Source organism: Silene latifolia, chromosome 1, assembly GCF_048544455.1.
Source record: "Silene latifolia isolate original U9 population chromosome 1, ASM4854445v1, whole genome shotgun sequence".
NCBI classification, from domain to species: domain Eukaryota; kingdom Viridiplantae; phylum Streptophyta; class Magnoliopsida; order Caryophyllales; family Caryophyllaceae; genus Silene; species Silene latifolia.
Genome location: NC_133526.1, coordinates 102417954 through 102437884, shown reverse-complemented (window position 1 = coordinate 102437884; position 19931 = coordinate 102417954). Strand labels below are relative to the sequence as shown.

The 19931-nt window shown below is 37.8% G+C and overlaps 1 protein-coding gene across 1 annotated transcript; it reads right to left on the bottom strand.

The window, feature by feature from the left end:
* Window positions 1-17291: 17291 nt before the first annotated feature.
* LOC141651862 (uncharacterized) lies at window positions 17292-18518 on the bottom strand. The gene has a single exon (XM_074459555.1). The coding sequence runs from the start codon at window positions 18516-18518 to the stop codon at window positions 17292-17294; it is 1227 nt and encodes a 408-aa protein (XP_074315656.1).
* Between the last annotated feature and the right edge of the window lie 1413 nt (window positions 18519-19931).

Genomic DNA, 19931 nt, shown 5'->3' with positions numbered 1-19931 from the left:
ATTGGAGTTGGTCACATTTGCGTGACACTGAGTTCCCGAAACTAGTGTAAGATGTTGCGGTATCAAGGAGTATAGCCAAAGTGAAAATCTACCCTGAACTATATTATTTCCATTTTGTCATTTGAGATATTTTGCTTTTAAGCATGCAGCACGTTGGTTTTAACGTGATTTGGTAATCATATTTTGTTACTTATGTTTTATAACATTTCAATTTACTTTGATGTATTATTTGCATTTGTAACATTTATATCATGTGATATGGCTGGGAGAACGTCGAGTTACTCCCCACTGATTGTGGCTGTTATGTTTATAACATGACAGGTATTAGCTTTGCTGGAGATTTCTGTGTGAGCTAGCGAGTAGTTTGCAGATCCTACTCTGTTCTCTGCTTTCATTTATGATTTTTAGTTTTAACACTTTTGAGGAATTTTATTTTCGCCCTTTTTATAAAAGTGGCAATTGTTTAGACTTGACTATTTGTTTTTATTTTATCCTTGAGAATTTTATACATTCTCAATTTATAACAGATAGAACTTTCATCTTTGTGTATTTAATCCCATTCGACAGTGTTTCCGCCACTGTTTTGTACTAGATTTTATAGGGGATTACAGTTAGTATCAGAGTATCCTTGCTCCCGGCGCTCACACATTGATCTTTAGGAAAACGCCTAATAAATGATTTGACTAAATAAATGATTTAGTGAGAGATGGGTAGAAATCAATAAGGACTTGGATGTTAGTCTATGTGTTCCTGTAAAATCAATGACTAGCATTGAATCTATGTGTTATTCCTCCGACGAAGAAGATGAAAGAAGGTGGACATGGACGTGGTGTTTTCCCGGACCAGAACGCGATCATTATGGTGATATTGAACTCGTTCCACAACCTAGCTGACCGCGTGGAGAACTTGATGGGACACTGGTAGTTTCAGCCCAGATTCTTTCCTGCTCAAGCTGCAGAAAAGTTGGCCAAGAGTAAACTCAAGTTTCACGATGGTGCAGTAGACCAAGAGATGATTACACTGTGGATCTGTTTGACGAAGCGACCCAAGACTCGTGTGTTTATTTCTCTACAAGAAGATGGTGCGACCTTGTGAGCCCTCTCGCAACTCTAGAGCCTTGAAATTCCTTCTCTTGTCTCAGACCTTTTTAGACTATGATCATCGTTCTTCTTCCTTTACTTTTTCAGTCTTAGCTGCTTTCTATGTCCTTATTATAAATTTTTATCTCCTAATCTGATGAATTAATCCTTCTTTGTGATTCCTCCTCCTTGGTATCTATTCCCTTGAGATTCACTGGTTAGGTTGGCCCTTCCTGGGTGAGCTTTGATGGAAGTTAAGTGTGTTTGAGGTTTAGTAAAGTCTTGTTACTTATGGTTTGAGGATAGTGAGTTTTACCCTTAATGCCTATCTTGTAAGAGCTTTCATTCCATAAGGATTAACTTGAATGGTGGCTAATGGATTATTGATTTAGGATTTAGCTTAGATGTTGGCTTTGAAGTATAAGCAGCTTGCATATTTTGGTCTAAATGTGATTAAGGTTTTTATAGTAACCATGTATCATTATTGGTTGACCTAGATTAATCTCAGTTTTGATTCTTATGGATTTAGATTGTTTAGTTCTGATGTAAGGTTGTAACCTTGAAACTTTTGGTTGTGTGACTTAACTTTATTTGGGTTGTTTAGTGTTAACTTTGGAAATAAGGAGTGTCTGAGCTCAACTGCAGTTTGGATTGATTATATTGATTTGAAGAATTAAGAACCTGAAGTTGGGAATTATGTATACCTATCATATCTTAATGTCTTAATGTCTTAACCTTAGTACAGGTATTTTCTAAGGAATATTTTGGTCTGAATTACCTTAAAGGAAATTGTTGTTTGATGACCTTAATTATATGATCGAAATTGTTGCTTGGCTGAGTTCTTAACCCCTAGCTGTTGCAGTGTTATGATTGGGAATTTAATGAACTGCTAAAAGACCTTTATATTCATTTGATGAACTTCTAAGAGAGCTTTGTCTTCGTTAGATTGTACTTGTGGATGTTAGAGGCATTGTTGCTTTTAGTTCAGAGGAATTCTCATCCGAGCTTTGTTAGACGATGTTTTCTGTTTGGTGTTTTGAGGAGTCTTATGGATTTGATAACTTGAGGAATTTAATTAGTCAGTTGGATGTTGAAGTACTTGATGGATTTTTACCATGATGTTTTGAGAGGATGATCAGTCATGTAAGGATTTGAGATGTCAGTTGTGTTAAACGCTAATTTTGGAGGATGTAGACTAGGAAGTTTGGCAACTGTGAGCTTAACAACTTAGTGGTATGGTGTTACTAAGCTTGGAATTGATTTCGATGGAAATAGGAAAGCTGGAGTTTCTTAGAGGAGTTGTACCAAGAATCTCGAGATGTTTATCTCCTTTCATAATCCTTGAGAGCATTATATATGACTCTTAAATCTTTCTCTCCCTTGCTTTAGTTTCAAAACTTTTGTATTGATTTACCGTTGACCTTTATCCTCGGATATTTCCATTTTATACAAGAGTTTATGCATTTAAAAAATTTGGTTCTCGGAAATTTTAATATTGAGTTATGATTTCAAACTTTAATTTCATATTTAGTGCTACTTTGGATTAGTGTCTAAACTTGCTTTGTTTCAAAATGTTTTAAAACTCGTTTGAAAACATTTCGGAATTGTTTCAAATAATGTTGTTTGATGCTTCGAAAAACTTTTAAAAGTTATATGGTGTTTACGCATTGGATTTGTCCCTATGGCTTTGAAGTAAAATTTACACATCCTCTTTTGTATTTCGACATTGGTTCGATGCTAGGACTTGTCATTTAAGACGTCTACTGAACAGTTCGGTACTTGCTAATGTTTGGTTTTAAGATTTGATTTTTTTTTCCAATGTTTACTTACCCTTATCTTGGACGACATAATCCTGGTTCGCGACAGTATTCTCTCGTTCCATGATATGAGACAGGTGATTTTTAATAGTTCAATTTTGAAAACTGGTTTAAAAATTGTTTGACCTCAACGATGATTTTTTCGAATTTAAGTGTTAACTGAAATGATTTAGAAAAACAAAATAAATAAAAATCTTGTTCTTTAAATTTTGTTTTCTACTTTTAAGTTTCGAGGCCGAAACTTTTTTTTAGTGGGGGAGGTTGTAACACCCGCCATTTTTGTAATCTATTTTCGTAACCGTATTTTATTTACGATTACGATTTGATTTGTATGACTCGGAATTTATCTGTGAGCCATTTCTGTTCTTCCTTTGAATTCTTAAGTTCTCTTATGTCTTGAATATTTCCTTGTTTTCGAGAATTATTGTTATTTCTAACTATTTCAACTTCGTCTTATTTATTCATTTAATTCGTATTCTAATTCTACTCGAGTTAATTCATTGGACTTCGGAAATTTTTTCTATTAAACCCTCTTTTTATTCTTATTCATTTCTAATCTCATATATTTTAATTCTTATTTATGAGATTTAAATTTTTTGTCTTTTAATTTACGGTTTTGATTTATTTGTTTTATTAAATCCGTTCTTAGTTGATTTGCGGTCCAATTTATCAAATGGACTGAGTATTATTCAAATGATCATTTTAAGATCAAAACCTAAACCTTTTACCGAGATATTTTAAAAGGTGTCTAACATCTTTTTATTTTATTTGTTTACATAACATCTTATTATTAACATATCTATTTCTTTTGCAAAAATATTTGAACGTAACCCTGCTTCCTGCTTCCGCCGTTCTTCTCTGCTCAAACAAAATCTACGTACGTGCTTGCCTTCTTGCTTCTTTATTTCCGTTTTACAAATTAATCTACGTACGTGCTTGCCTTCTTGCTTCTTTATTTGGAACGGTCTTCTCTCATCATCCGTTCATCCTATTTTAAGAGTTTGTAGAGGAGATATTGAAGGCTAGCATATGTGGATTCGGATTCGTAACAAGGTGACTACGACGTTACTCGCTATTGCATTGATTTTTTGTTGTAGTTGTATGTATTATTACATTTTTATGGTTTTATAAAGATTTATTCATTAACATGATTTTCGAACCATATGATTTCTGATCCCTTGATGTTTATAAATTATTTTGACTATGTATAAATTTTATTTTGTCAATAGGAATTTATTTGGTTGTTTTGCAAGTTTTATGATTAAACCGATTAATATGGTATAAATTTGTTTTTCTGATTTCCAGGAGGTGTAAATTATTTTTCTGGGTTAAATGATAGATTTTAAGATACCATTAATTTTCGTGGTAATTATTTTGGAGTTTTAGTATTTATTTCGTAATTTAAATTATTGATGCAGTTTTTGCGATTATAGCGATTCTGTTCGGTTTTAATTATGTTAAAAATACTAAATAAAATTGTAAATTCATGAAATTTTAATATGTGGCAGAGAAATGGAGTAATAGGTCGTGTATAAAATATTAGGTCTTCGATCATTATTTTCGATTTATGATGTATTTTACAAGTTTGATGAAAACCGTTGTTAAATCAGTCAAATGTGTTCGTCTGTTGTCAAAATCATATCACCTGTTTTTATTTCGAATTTGCAAAAGTGTAAAAACTCGACTCCTGTTATTTTTTAGTCTAGAATCTACACAAAACGTTTCATAAATGTTCACTGTACGGTTTGCTCAGAAACAATTATTTATGAACAGCTCGCCTGTAAACTGTGAATCTATCACCAGTCAAAAGAATAATTCGTAAACTGAAATTTTGCTATGATCCAATAGCTAATATTTTTCTCAAAGAAACTTTATAATGTCTAGTTATATTTAAAATTATGCCTTGCCTTAAAATGTTTTCTAAAAGTGGATTTATGAACTGAAATTTTCTGGATATCGTTTTCTGTTAGTTATTAGAAATGGATATTTAAACCCCCGATACTTTCATCCTTTGAAGTTGGTTTTAAAATGAAAGTTGTAGCTAAAAGCTACAGAAAACCATGAAAATTGGCCTTACATCATTTCGATTTTTTCGTAATTAATTATGAATTTTAAAATACTGCTGTTCAGTTTTACAAACTAGTGTAGAACTCCGTCTCATTAAAGCCTAAGTAATAAGTCTTTACTAAAGTACCTTAAGTCAAAGGATGGTCTTTAAAGTTTAATTTCAGTAAATTAATTTATTTAAAGTCCTTAAATAAATTTTATACTTTTGGATTTAAGTTTAAGTTTTCTAATTCGAAAAATAAAATAAAAGTGTAGTTCACTTACGAACCATTTGAATAATATACTATATCACTTGGGATATTTTTAAGTTTGGAATAATGAAAGTAAAGGCAAAGAATAATAAACTAAGGCATACAGGTTCTTATACAGCTATATGATTGGGTACCCTTATGGGAGGTACAGATTGCCGTAGAGTCATGTACATGTACTTAGACTGGGACTACGCGCACTGCGTGGTAAGACGAGTCCTGTTATAGTTTGTTGTCTAGTGAGTGGACTTGGAGTTGGTCACCTTTGCGTGACACTGAGTTCCCGAAACTAGTGTAAGATGATGCGGTATCAAGGAATATAGCCAAAGTGAAAATCTAGCCTGAACTATATTATTTCCATTCTGTCATTTGAGATATTTTGCTTTTAAGCATGCAGCACGTTGGTTTTAACGTGATTTGGTAATCATATTTTGTTACTTATGTTTTATAACATTTCAATTTACTTTGATATATTATTTGCATCTGTAACATTTATATCATGTGATATGGCTGGGAGAACATCGAGTTACTCCCCACTGATTGTGGCTGTTATGTTTATAACATGACAGGTATTAGCTTTGCTGGGGATTTCTGTGTGAGCTAGCGAGTAGTTTGCAGATCCTACTCTGTTCTCTGCTTTCTTTTATGGTTTTTAGTTTTAACACTTTTGAGGAATTTTATTTTCGCCCTTTTTATAAAAGTGGCAATTGTTTAGACTTGACCATTTGTTTTTATTTTATCCTTGAGAATTTTATACATTCTCAATTTATAACAGATAGAACTTTCATCTTTGTGTATTTAATCCCATTCGACAGTGTTTCCGCCACTGTTTTGCACTAGATTTTATAGGGGATTACAGTTCGATCGAGTGATATGTCTGAGGAAGTGTTCGATCGAACAGAAAATACCACTCGATCGAACAGCTATTATGAGGAAGATCTCGATCAAGCAGATCTCTGTGTTCGATCGAGTAATATTCAGGAGGAAAGATCTCGATCGAGTTCTGTCTTTGCTCGATCGAGTACTTTTGCCATGGAGTGCAATGAAATGTCATCTTGGTTCGTTTTGGATGACGATTTTGATGAAGACAATGGCTATGGTGAATCCCCATTTGGAAAGCGGAGTTGGACACTCTTGAAGCTGCGATATATGGGACAGGACCCACCAAGGAGGGTAACGAGAAGATAGCTGAGTCAGTGAACGTTCCTAGCACGGAGGAGGTAATGTATCCTTCTGTCAGTGATTCCGCCGTTAGGAGCAACCGACCTGAGGTAGTTAACGATAATTTCATTATTGTTGATATTAATAGTACACTATCTCATATGATTTCTGCTTTTTACTTTGATGCTCTACCCCCTCCCGGTTAGACAAATAATTTGATAATGTTTCACCGTATTTGTCATCGAAAATCTGTTAGGCTGAGACGGTACTTTAGATTGCTTTTATATGCTCCTTCTTTATTTTGGTGCTACTTATGCTCTTGTGTAGCACATGCGCAGGTTTATGATCTTATGCTAAGGGCTTTGAGTTGCTTTGATTATGACTAACTGGAGCAATTGGTTGAAGAAAGAAAAAAGGGTCGAGTTGGGACCTGTCTGAAACTAGCGCTACCCGGGAGGCAACCCGGAGTTTAAATTTTTAGTTGTTTTTCAAACATTTCAGTTGTGCGTGTACTAATTGGTTTTTAAACCATAGACTGGAACAGTTAAGCTTGTTTTGTTAGTTCTGCGGGCTGTTTATTGCGTCTTTGCAGGAATCTATCGTGGATGGCTCGATCGAGTACTTTATATACTCGATCGAACCCTTTTGCTGCTGATTTCACTCGATCGAATACATCTTCTTCTCGATCGAGTGCCTGCCAACGAGGATCTTTCGATCGAGAGCCCTACTTCCTTGATCGAACTGCTTAGATGCCCAGGTCACTCGATTGTACATTGTTTCATTTCAATCGAGTGCTTTTGTTTGGATTCGCTTCCTGTGACGCTGATGGAGCTATTAGTGATCTCCCATGTTGCTGACTGGTTTGGGGAGGTCCCTTCTTCGCGTATTCTTGAAAGTTTTCCGCATCTCCACTCTCTCCTTTTTAATTTGCATTTTCCTTCCCTATTTTTGAGTACAATGAGGGCATTGTACGGTTTGGTTTGGGAAGGTTATGCATCCATATCTGTGTCTACATATTGTCTTTACTGTATTTTTGTTACCACGTTTAATTTCTGTATGCATTGTTGTCTATTTTTATAAAAATAAAAAAATCTCATAAAAATTAGAAAATGCGAAAAAATTCAAAAAATTTCACGTTTACTTTTGCATATACGTTGAGTCGGAACGGTGAATGTCAATGATGAAATTGCACCATTATTTGTCCTGTTGCTTAAGCCTTGCATAAACTAATTATCTTCAGCTTTGTCTTCTGCATATTTACGAGTTAATGTTAAAATTTAGCTGAACTAATAGACTTGACCTGAAATTTTGGCAACCTACTTATAATTTCTAAGATTTAGAGCCTTATAAACTGGTGTCATTTATGACCGGTTTCATGTAGGATTGTGAGTAGTATACTCCTTGCATAACATGTTCATTAATTTGCACGTATATGAAATTCAATTGCTTTTTGCCTGCTTACATTCGGGTTAGTGTTTGGTGTCACATGCACGGAGGTGCTTATATTTCCCCTTTCTTTCATTTTTACCCATTAAACTCCACATTTAGCCAAATTTGCCTTTTGTTCCTTAACTACATCCAAAATTTAGCCTGCCTTGTCAAGCTAGTTAGTGTATGTTTTGCGGTATACAATTTATCGTGCCGAGTTTGGCTTGTATTTGATCAAGAAGAAAAAAAAGAAAAAAGAAAAAGATGTTTGATTGGTGAGGGCTTCACTCCTATACTTTACTTATATCTATTGAGGAGTTGATTTTATTCGGTTTGGTGAGTTTGTATGCCGATTAAGGGCATTGTGCTTCATTTTGAAATGGTTTAGAAGTGGATGTTCCATTTGGTTCTGTTCAGGTACTAGCTTGGCCGCATATACCCTCACATTTCCAAAAATGTTTTGCCTTTTCTTATCCATTGCCTCACTTTACCCTATTTTTGTAAGCCATCGGCTGTGACAGACCTTGTTTGGTTGTAATGTATGTGTACGATAGCTAGAATTGTCTATCATATTAGATTGCATGCATGTTTATGTAGGTCGTAGTTTAGGTGAGCGACTATCTTTCTTTCTCTCTTACATACATATGCTTACACTTTGCTTCATGAAAGAAGAGTGACCCGTGAGAGTCCATCATTAAAGGTCTTGCAAGGTCGACGGTTCAGCTTTATTATAAACATCTTACAACTCTTTTACATTTGACACGTTTAGCTATAAGTATTAGTTTGCTTGCATTAAATTGGTCTAAGTGGGCATTTGTAGCTAGCTCTGAGCTTTCTCTTCCAGTCCATTAGTTTGCATTTAGTTTAGTCGAGGACGAGTAAAGGTTCGGTTTGCGGAGATTTGATACGTGCATTTTATATAGTCTTTATAAGCCTCTTGTGCACGTATTTCTATGCGATTCTCGTGGTTCTATGCTACGAAATGCCCCGAATATTCTACTTTGGTTTGTTTTGCTTTATTTGCAGGAATGGACCCGAAAGTAGCGGAATCGAGCCTTTTATTGTCCTTTTTGCTTGCATTTAGAGGATGAGTGGATTTGGAGCGGAAATACTACTGTCTTGGGATGCATGAAGGAGTCTCGGAAGCTAACTAAGTGAAGAACACGATCTGGTGCAGTGGCAAGTCCTCGATCGAATGGTTTCCTGATCGATCAAGTGGTTTTAAGAGAATAAAATCTCGATCGAGTGGAATTTCTGTTCGATCGAGATGTGCATATTTGGAGTTCCTCGATCGAGTGGTCTGTTTACTCGATCGAGAGGTTTTGCCATGAATGTGTTCGATCGAGCAGTTCTAAACTGTTCGATCGAGTAACTCGCTAATGGGCTCAGGCTCTCTAGTTTAATTTCGTTTTCTAGGTTTAATAATTGTCTTTCATATAAATAGGAAAGACGACATGAGGTTTAGGGAGAACTTTTACACATTACTTTTCCTTTTCTTACTGTTGAACACTGCTTTTCTCTCTATTTGCCGGATCTTAATCTGTAATCCTCTCTTTACTCTCTCTTTAATTTGCGATGCTTATTATTTCTTCATCTTTCGCTCTTGCTTTATTTACTAGTATGTTTAGCTAAATCTCCTGCTAGGATTTAGGGGATTCAATGAATTATTGTTAGTTGCTAATTAGGTTTACAGATCTTTCGTTGTTATCATGTCTTTGTTGTTAATCACTGCAATTAACTGTAATTAGCTGCTTTAATCGATGCATTTAGCTAATTTATTTGGTAAGCCTTAACCTAGACCGGAAGGTTGGAAGGGGTGGGACCTGCAGTGAACATTAGGATTCTTTAGTGAGGGCGGAAGCTAAGCTAATAGTTTTTTATGGTGAATTGAGACCGGAAGGAGATATTCGCTGCCCCCTAGACTGATACACGTGACTGATCTGTGACCTTAGCTGCAATTAACCTATATTTATTGATGACCCGACAATCCTAGTCCTCTCCCTCTCTTGTTAATCCCTCTTATTCTTTTCTCTTGCTTTAATCTCTTTTAGATTATTTTAAACAATTACAAACCCCCATCTAGTGACCTTAGGCAGACCGAATTGACAAGTAGATAAAGACCGCCTCCCTGTGGAGATCGACCCTACTTACCGCTGACTTCTGTTAGTAGTACTTAGGTATTTATTTTTGGTACTGAAACGATGGTATCAAGTATAGCAATAGGTGCCCTATTGAGTGATGAAGGCTGTCTTATACATGTCTTCTATGGCCGTTTTGATCTGATTATATCCTTCATATCCGTCCATGAATGATAACAACGCTTGATCTGCTGTATTATCTACCAATATGTCGATGTGCGGTAGAGGGAAGTCGTCCTTGGGACTTGCTTTGTTTAAGTCTCTGAAATCAACACAAACTCGGATTCGCCCATCCTTTTTGGGTACGGGTACTATGTTAGCCACCTAGTCAGAATACTCGGAAACCTTGATGAACCCGGCTTTAAATTGTTTATCGACTTCTTCTTTGATTTTAAGAGCCCATTCGGTCCTCATTCGGCGAAGCTTCTGTTTTAGAGGTTTGAAACCTGATTTGATGGGAATTCGATGTTCTGCATTATCCCTGTCGATTCCTGACATGTCTTTGTAGGACCAAGCGAAAACGTCCTTGAAATCGTGTAGAAGGTCTATGAAATTGGCCCTTTCAGTTGGGTTTAAGGTCATCCCTATTCTAAGTTCTTGGGGTTCTAGTTCGGTTCCTATATTGATGGGTTCGGTGTTGTCTATAATTGGCGTCCCTTCCCTTTCTTGTAATATTTCTTTAGTTATGTAGGGAGGTAATTCGACTGAGTCTGGGTGAGGATCATCCTCATTATCATCATAAATAGAATTGCATTCAGAATAACACAAAGAGTAAGCATAATCTGTTTTATTCATATTAAATTTTGAAAAGAGTTGAAACTAGGAAGTCATCTGTTCAGTAGTCAGTGGCGGTAAAGGGACAGCTGCCGGGGCATTTCCCGAGCTACTGTTACTACTTCATGCTATGCTAAGAGAAACAAGGGGAATGGGAGTGACGATAGGAGGAGACTCTCTAGGGACTTCTCTAGACTTAGACTCTCATTCCGACTCCGACTCCGACTCTTACTCGAACTCGTTGTCTTCGGGTTCTTCTTTGGACATCTCTCCTTCTCCAGTGGTGACTTTGAAGAGCTTTCCTTGGTTACTCATCCATTTGATCGACTTTATCCATCCTTTCTGCTGGTTCGAACTGGTTTCGGTGATCAATTTTGCGGGGTTGAAATGGTCATCCTCAAGTATCATGGTAATGATCTCATCCTGTGCAGCTCTAACAAATCGGTCCTCCTCAAACAGAAGACTAACAGCCTGTTCGTCTAAGCAAGGTGCTTGAAGAGTCTTGACGGTAGGAACCGTTTCTGAAGGAATGAAGTAGCAATCGTGGAAGACCTCGATTCCAGCTAGTTGCATTCCTTTGTAGTGCCAAGGTTCGGAAAACCCATGAAAGTATTCTTGATTCCATTCTCTAACGAATTATCCATTTAGGGTAGGGAGATAGGGTCGCATTTGGATTCCCTTGTTCTTACGATTTTGAAACTGAGTGAGCATCTCCAAAGCTTCTTTCTTCGTGGGTTTGTATCCCAATCCCAATGGTATACTTTGAGAGTTTCCCTCTTTGTAAGGTGCGAAGGTATTTTTATTTGCAGGATTCAGTGGCATTCCCGGGAAGTATCCCTGAGACTTGAGTATGTGGTTGACCACTAAATTGGAGTATGGATCGAAGTATAGAGGTACCCGTTCACTCTCTACAAGGTTTTATGCTATGAAAGCCCCCAAGCTCGTATACTGGATCTGTGATTACTTGGTTGCTCGACATCTTCTCTATCACTGCCTTGATAGGTGACGAAGTGATCGTCACTACTTTGCCATCTAGTGGAATCTTGATTTTCTGGTGCAAGGTGGATGTTACTGCTTTGGAAGCGTGAATCCAAGCCCTTCCCAGAAGTATATTGAATGATGCTTCGATATCTACTATTTGAAAGTTAACCTTTCGCTCAATCGACCCTGTGGCTATAGTGAGGTTGATTAATCCTACTACTTTACGTCGTGTTCCATCGTATGCTCGAACACCTTAGTTGGTAGGAGTCTAATCTGATTCTTTCATGCCCAATTTGTATGCCGTTTTTAGTGGTATGACATTGACTGCGGAGCCATCATCTACCAAAGTCATTGGCACATTCTTCTTTAAGTATATGACGGTAATGTACAGAACTAGGTTGTGACTGGCGCCGAAAGGAGGCAAGTCCTCATCTGAAAAAATAATTGGGTTACTTAGTTTAGCTGAATCTTGGAAGACCAAGTTGACTACGTCGTCAGGCGTAGAGTTGTGTGCCACGTTCAATTTAGCCAAGGCTTGCAGTAAAGCTTGGCGATGAGGAAATGAACTTGCAACTAGTTGCCAGACTGAAAGATCGGCCTTTGTCTTCTGTAGTTGCTTTAGCAAGTGGTCAGTAGATGTATCTTCACCATCATTTGGTGTGATGACGTTGGTGTTAGTAACTGGACCATTAGCTATAGGACCATTCTGAGAAATGTTTTGATATGGACGCCCTAAACGAGTAAGGTGGTCTATATCTTGATCCTCACTACTTTTGACTATATCCTCACTAGCTTTGACTAGGTAGTGTTCTGTGAGGTATTCATCGTCATCGTCATCGGACCATATTCCGTTGACGATAGTAAGCTCTCTCAACCTGATGATCTCGACTTCTAAACCGATTATTTGGTCAAATAGGCCGCCAACCACGACGACTACCTCTTGCATTATAGAGTCTTTAGATAGATTTAGTGGCATGCTCTCCTTGGGTATGGTGCTTGGGCTGTGGAGGGATGCTACTACCTCTTCCAGTTCTGAAACTTGCCTACTCACACTCTTTGCCCATGCAATAAAATCGGCAATGGTAGGAGAAATGGTGGAATAACTCCCCCCATCTTCTAATGTATGAATCTCATCTTCGATTGGAGAAATGAGGTGCGAACAATCCAAGGTGTATTCTTCACCTGTAATCATCAGAACTCTAAGAGGATTCTGAGTATTGTTGGGCTTACCTACAGGAGGTATAGGTAGACGACCATTCTCGATCGTATCCTGAAGGATATGCTTTAGCTTGAAACATTTCTCTGCATCGTGTCCCTTGCCTCTATGATATTCGCAGTATGCATTCTCATCACAGAACTTAGATTTCTTTTCTGGGTCAAGTGTAGGTCCTATTAGTTGGAGCTTACCCTGTTTCACCAACCTTTTCAGAGTATTGGAGTATGTATCGCCAATGTTTGTGAACTTCCTTTGTGAGTTATTCTTCTTTGATGATTCGACAAGGTTAACCTCATCAGTCTCGCTAGTAGAGCCATAAGAACGACTCGTTGAACCTTGATATCCACAACCTACCGTTTTGGATAAGAGCCCTTTACGGATGTCATCTTCAATTCTTGTCCCTAGCACAGTCAGATCTTTGAAGGTCTTAATGTTTTGGTACCTCAAGTGGTTGGCATAAATGGGTCTTAAATTATCCACGAACATTTCCACAAGGGCAGCTTCATCTGGACGTTTAACAAGTTACGTGCTAGTCTTCCTCCACCTACTTAGGAAGTCGGTGAAGCCTTCTTTTTCATTTTGGGTAAGAACCTCTAAAGTACGCATGTTGACTTGGATTTCAGCATTATCCGCGTATTGTTTAGTGAATTCAATTGCGGCGTCATCCCAAGTGGCAATCTCCTTGTGCTCCAGAGAGTAGAACCATTGCTTAGGAATGGTGTCGAGAGATGAAGGAAAGATCTTTAAGAACATCTCAGGTTTGATGCCTTTGATAGATATGTAGTCTTTGAAAGCACCAATGTGGTTCAAAGGGTTTTCATGCCCTTTGAATTTCGGGATGTCAGTTATGTTGAAGTTGGTTGGTAATTGAGCATTCACGGCCTCATACTTGCGATTATTCTCCCTATAAATGTCATCTCCCTTGAGGTACATTAGTTGCTCCTCCAAATATTGGAGTCACTTTTCAGCTTCAGTAAGACCTACTGGAGGGTTGGTTTCTGGTTGCCCAACAAAGGGCGGAAGGTTTTCATGCACGACTTCGCTAGGAATATCGCTTTCTGTAGGAGGGAGTCTAGTTTCTACAGCAACAATTCGGCCTTCAATAGTGTTGAGGCGATCATAAACTTTGTCTTGGCTTGTTTGGAGACGAGCGAGCGCGGCTAGGATTTGATCATTACCATTTTGGAGTTGACCACTCTGACTTGTGGTACTGGTTCCAGGCATCTTGGAAACTGGATAAGAGATCGACGACGAATTAAAACACGATCGACCATTCTAGCACACTTACTCAAAGAAAAGACTCAACTTGTGAAGTGGGAGTGTGCCACTGTGTTAAGTGAGGTTTGAAAATGACAAAGGTTTGAAATGTTTGTCCTAGACAACTGTAGTGTAGTTGTAGGAGTGCTGACTCGAGGTGAGATTTTGAAATGGGTTTTGAGGCCCGGATTTTGACTGGACATTTGGACAGAGTTTCGACTCATTTTGCGCTATTTAGGCCATTTTTGAAAATGTTTACATTTTGAAAAGGTTTTTTATTTTACAAAATTTCGTCATGGTTTTGTTTACAAAATGGTGATCACGTATGATATAAGTATTCATACAGGCATTATAACGGTATGTTGAGTGCATTTAGAAGGGTTTTGGCTTAAAAGGGTGGGTTGCCATACCAAGCAATCAAACCCTAGTCTGTGGAAAGGTCCGTGCCAAACATGAGTAAGGTCGGTTCCTAGTCCATTTCCTCGACTAGTGAAAGCCCTTGATACAAACATGAGTAAGCATCACGGTATGGTTGACGTCAATCTTTATCTATCTTTAGGCCCAGATAAGAATTTGGACCGTCCAGACGCGACAATTGGTCGAATGAGTTGGGTTGGGCCTAGGAAGGCCGAATAAAACGACCTAGGAAGGTCGAGTAATGATAACCGACAACTGTCTCATATAAACTATTCCCTAACCTTGTTCAAGTTTCACCCTTGGCAACACGTAAGTGTATTTCTCCCCAGCGGAGTCGCCAAACTGTGGACATGGGTCACGGGGTGCTTGGGACAAGCGTTTGCATTTGTGGAGTCGCCACCAATTTTTATGGGAAATTAGAACCGTTCGAATATCTCGTGCCATGTTAAGACACAAAGTAGTGACATGAACACTAAGAACTCATTACCCTTATCATTCTATGTCTAGAAAGACTCTCGTGGATGCCAATGAACACGGATGTTCACAGAGATCTGGAGTAAGGGTGAGGGTACGTATTAGGAAGCTCTTTTACTGAACACCTAATCTCGCCCGCCTCGATAGCGGCTTCTACTAATGATTAGGGAAACTATTTATAGTATGGCGTCGATTATATGCATGCAATGCAACACCCAACGTTTTAGTCCTAGCATGTGAGATTTAGACTATGTCGGTGAACAAGCAATTTAGTAATTAATTATGTCAAAGTTGGAATTCGGATTGATTACATGTGAAGAACAAGTAAATAAATCATACAATAAATAATACGATAAATTAAATAACGATAATTGAAATTACAATGAATTATAATGATTTAGTTGATTTACGCCAAAAATATACTTAAAACGGACGATTTGAGAAAAATATGGGAAAATAAACTAAGTTAGAAAATATGGACAAATTAAGGGTGATATTATGGCTAATAGTCGATTAATACGTAATTAAGGAATTAGGTCAAAGCAAGAACGGAAGATCAGAGACAGAAATCAACCAGGAACAGGCGCAACAATGCTGCGTCCCTTGGAAGAGGCGCAGTGGTCACTGCGTCTGTTCTTGAGGTGAGTTCTGGCTGAGAAGTCAGAACTGCGTGTTGTTAATGTTCGTTGGTGTATTTAATGGTTGATTATTGATATTTGACTCGGATGAAAGTGATTTAGCATATTATTGACATATGAAATCGTTTATAAAAGCGATAAAAACGACTTAAAACGAATTAAAATTAATTATAGACGGATTATAAACTAACTAAAACGAGTTAGAACTAACTACAAATTATTTAGTTTATTTACGAAAAGTAAACGAGTTAAACAAACTGGAAATAAATGGTAAAAATATGTACAAAGGCGAACTTCAGAAACTGGATGTAAACGAATCGAGTCTCTAAAAATCCGGGTTTGATTTAATGACGAAAACTCGCAAATATCAATTATAAGGGATTTAAGTCGGAATTAAAGCATGATTTTTATTAAGAATATGTATTAAAGTTATTATGTACGAAGAAAAGGGAAGAAAACAAGAAAACAAAGGAAAAGGAAAGAATTTACAAAGAAGCGAGGAAGAAGAAGAAAGACAGGAACTGCGACAGCCTCTGGAAGAGGCGCAGCAGATGCTGCGACTCTTCGAAGAGGCGCAACAGTTGCTGCGTTTCTTCTTGGCGTCTGCCTACTGTTAATCCGTTAAAACAGTTTAATAAAAGGGGTTTAGAAATTGGTTTTAAGCATACTTTTGACGTAAATCTTACATTAATTAGTACAAAAATAAAATACAATATTAAAAGATGGGATTTACACCCTCACACTTACATGTTTGACGAAACGAGATTAACTAAGTTAACGTTTAGTGATTGCTGGACTCGAATGTATGATGAAAGTGCCCTCGTAAGAGGATTTAGATTATATTGATTGATTAATTGATGTGTAGTTGGTCAAATTGGTCGGTCATGCAACGTGACTGGTACTCAGAATGATCTGAGCTTACGTGGTCGATTGATCAAGCACGTAGACGTCAAAAGCTTAGAGCACGGTCTTAGAATGCAAAGGGAGAAGAGAAGGGCGGACACTCGCGTGAAAAATATGTGGAACGAAGGTCTCTATTTATCCTAGAAAATATGGAGAGTTATGGAATGATTCAAACTTTGGAAAGAAATCACGGAAAAAAATCTGAAAACACGCAGAAAAGAGCTGGGGAAGAGGCGCAGCAGCTGCTGCGACTCTTGGAAGAGGCGCAGCAGGTGCTGCGTCCTTTCCCAGAGGTTTCCTCCTGCGGAAGAAAGAATTCCGCGTTTCTTTTATGGAATTGTGGTGGATCTCTACTTCCTTATTCCCTAAAATAAGATTTTCGGGATATATTTTGCCAAAAGATATAAAATTAATTTATGGAGTAAAATTATTCGGAATAATCTAGGACATTCCGACTCGGCATTTTAAAACGGTTTATTAGAAAATGAAGCGGTTTTTGACCCGGACTCCAAATGAACTTTAATTACTGTCAAAACGACCGTATCGGCGCGTAGATGACGACCGAGGGGTAGACACAAGTATTTGAGCTATCACTTGACGATAAACTTACGAATTATCATAAATCATTCCGCGTACCAAACATACGGCCCAATCATCACCTGGTGGCTTGCGGGAGGTGCAGAAATGAGGTATCTACAGGCACACATCGCACACCAAACTTTTATTCAAACTAATATTACGAGCTAAAGGTACGAGTTTAACCACTTTAGTAGCTGGATGTCCAAGCTTAAGATGCCATAAGCCGAACGTGCCCACCATGCCCACTTGATGAACCGTAGAAAACTTGTTGTCTGAGCGAAGAAAATAAAGTCCATCTCGTAGCTCACCTACTCTAATCATCGTCCTCGAGGAACGGTCCTGTATAGAACAAGAATCCTTAGCAAACTGTAAAACATAATCATTATCAAGAGTCAATTGAGACACAGAAATTAAGCTACAAGTTAAGCTAGGAACAAACAAAACCCCACGAAGCACAATAGTATTATCAATATGCACGGTTCCCATAATTGACGCCATAACCCGCTGACCATTGAGAAGACCAACAGGACGTGGTGGAATCGTAATTTGTTCCGTAAAAATTGTTAAGTCGCCTGTGACATGATTACAAGCGCCAGTATCGATAATCCAATTATGAGACATACTAGATAATCGATCTAAAGACGAGATAGAATGAGTAGAAGGAGATGAGGCAGCACCGGCAGTCACCATATGAGCACGGGCAGAACCAGACCCGCCAGCCCCCTGCCCCACCTCTTTTCCACTGTGAAGTTCAGCAAGGGTACGTGGCCGCGAACCCCACCAGTCCGGAAATTTGTTTTGCTTGATAAAACAGGAGGTAATATCATGACTGTGCACTGTACAATGTGTGCGAAACAACTTGCGGCGTTCAAGTTTTTCTTTTTCATGTATAGCCTTCCAGTCCGTAGGAGTGCGTAACACACCAGGAGCAGCGAAGGCGACTATATCAGGAGTGTTAGGTTGCACAGAGGCAGGCCCGAGGAGGCGTTCAACCTGAACGGCTGCGTGATTTCCACGATTAAGGGTGGGTAGAGGGTCGAGTTGAAATTGTTGATTACGAAGAGTACCATATAAAGTGCTATCTAAACCAATGAAAAATTGATGAAGGCGTTCGTTGTCAAGTCGTTTAATTGCTTGCGGAGCAATTTCACAAAGACACCTTCCACACTTGCACGCGAAAGGCGGTTCGTGAACCGCAAGAGCGTCCCATAAACTTTTCAGTTTACCATAATAAGCAGTAACGGACATAACTTTGGTTTGTTTGCAATTACCGAGTTCAGTTTTCAAGGAATGAATTGACGTACCATCAACCATAGCAAACCTTTCTTGCAAATCCGTCATAAGGAACACTTTCGAGTACAGTTGAGTCAATTATATGTCTAAGCCATTGAACAATAGTGCAATTGACAACTTCCCATTGTTCAAGCATCTGTTTATCAGCCGGTTTTTTTAATAGAACTATCACAAAAACCAAATTTGCGACGGGACTTGAGAGACATTCGGATGGAGCGACTCCAATCTTCGTAGTTATCGCTTCGAAGTTTTACGTTAGAGATAGTAATACCGGGTATGTCATAAGACCCGAGATAATAAGGAGAAAAAGGGTCAATTTTTTGAGTCGATGTTCTACCAATTTCCGTGGTGATGATATCTTGATCAGTCATGATGAAAAAGATGGCAGTAGGAAGAGGAAGAAAAGAAAAAAAAATTAGGTTTTTTCAATTGTCTGGCTCGATACCATGTTAAGATTTGTGTGAGCAGAAGAAGTTATGCCTTTCTCATTAATCATAATCGGTTAATATAGTACAAGGTTTTCCTAAGAATAAGGAAACCGATTCAAATCAAATAATATAACAATATATTCCGTAACAATATAAAGCATATTCTGTAAGGATATAATCTGCCTAATAGAAATGACTAATGAGAAGGTTTAAGGAACATTAAACCTTGTTGGATGTATTGTAAGGAGAGCATGACTAGGTCCATTGTTGTAGTAAGTTATATTTTTGTCTACTTTGGCTTGATAAAACTTTCGGATACTTGCTTTACATTACATGAACTCATATTTTCAACTGTTTTGGTAGAGGGCTATTTTTTGTGATTTAGGCCAATTGATGTGTTTGTCTTTTGTGGTGATCCGTGATCAACTTTGAGAATTATAGCATGATAATTACGAGCAAACACATTCGGAAAATTTTCAATGATATGATCTACATTTTACTCATTCGAAGTCCAAATGCGGTGATTCAACATGTACTAGTAAAGAATGTAAATGCTTGAATCAAGTCGAGTCGAGAATTGTAAATTATTGCTTAAGCGAGGCTGTACTTGTACAACTGTCAACTGTCAAGGCTGTATTTGATCTAAATCTCACTTTTAAGTTTTAATTATCCCTTGATTGTCTGCAGACGATATGGATTGGAGCTTTAAATTTGTATTCCCTTTTGACTCTACAGATTAGTGTTCGATAGTAATTTTAGTTGATGAAATATCTTTTTAAAGACATTCATTGTTTTGAGATTAATTGAGATAGCTCAGACGAAACATTTCTTAGCAAAAAGTCCCTCCAATTCCCCGTTCACCCGATTCTTTATGTCTTTCATCTTACCTTTAAATTATTGATCAAATCATCGAACATTAGCTCACTTGATTGCCAGCGAAACAGTTTTTTCAACAACAAAAACTGGCTACCAGTCAATATAGATGGCTCAGGCACATTCAGTTACGGTACATTAGTTTTACCAGGAAACACTG

Bases quoted from the DNA above. Each gene is read 5' to 3' on its own strand.
- LOC141651862 (XM_074459555.1), bottom strand. From the start codon at position 18,518: ATGACGGATTTGCAAGAAAGGTTTGCTATGGTTGATGGTACGTCAATT.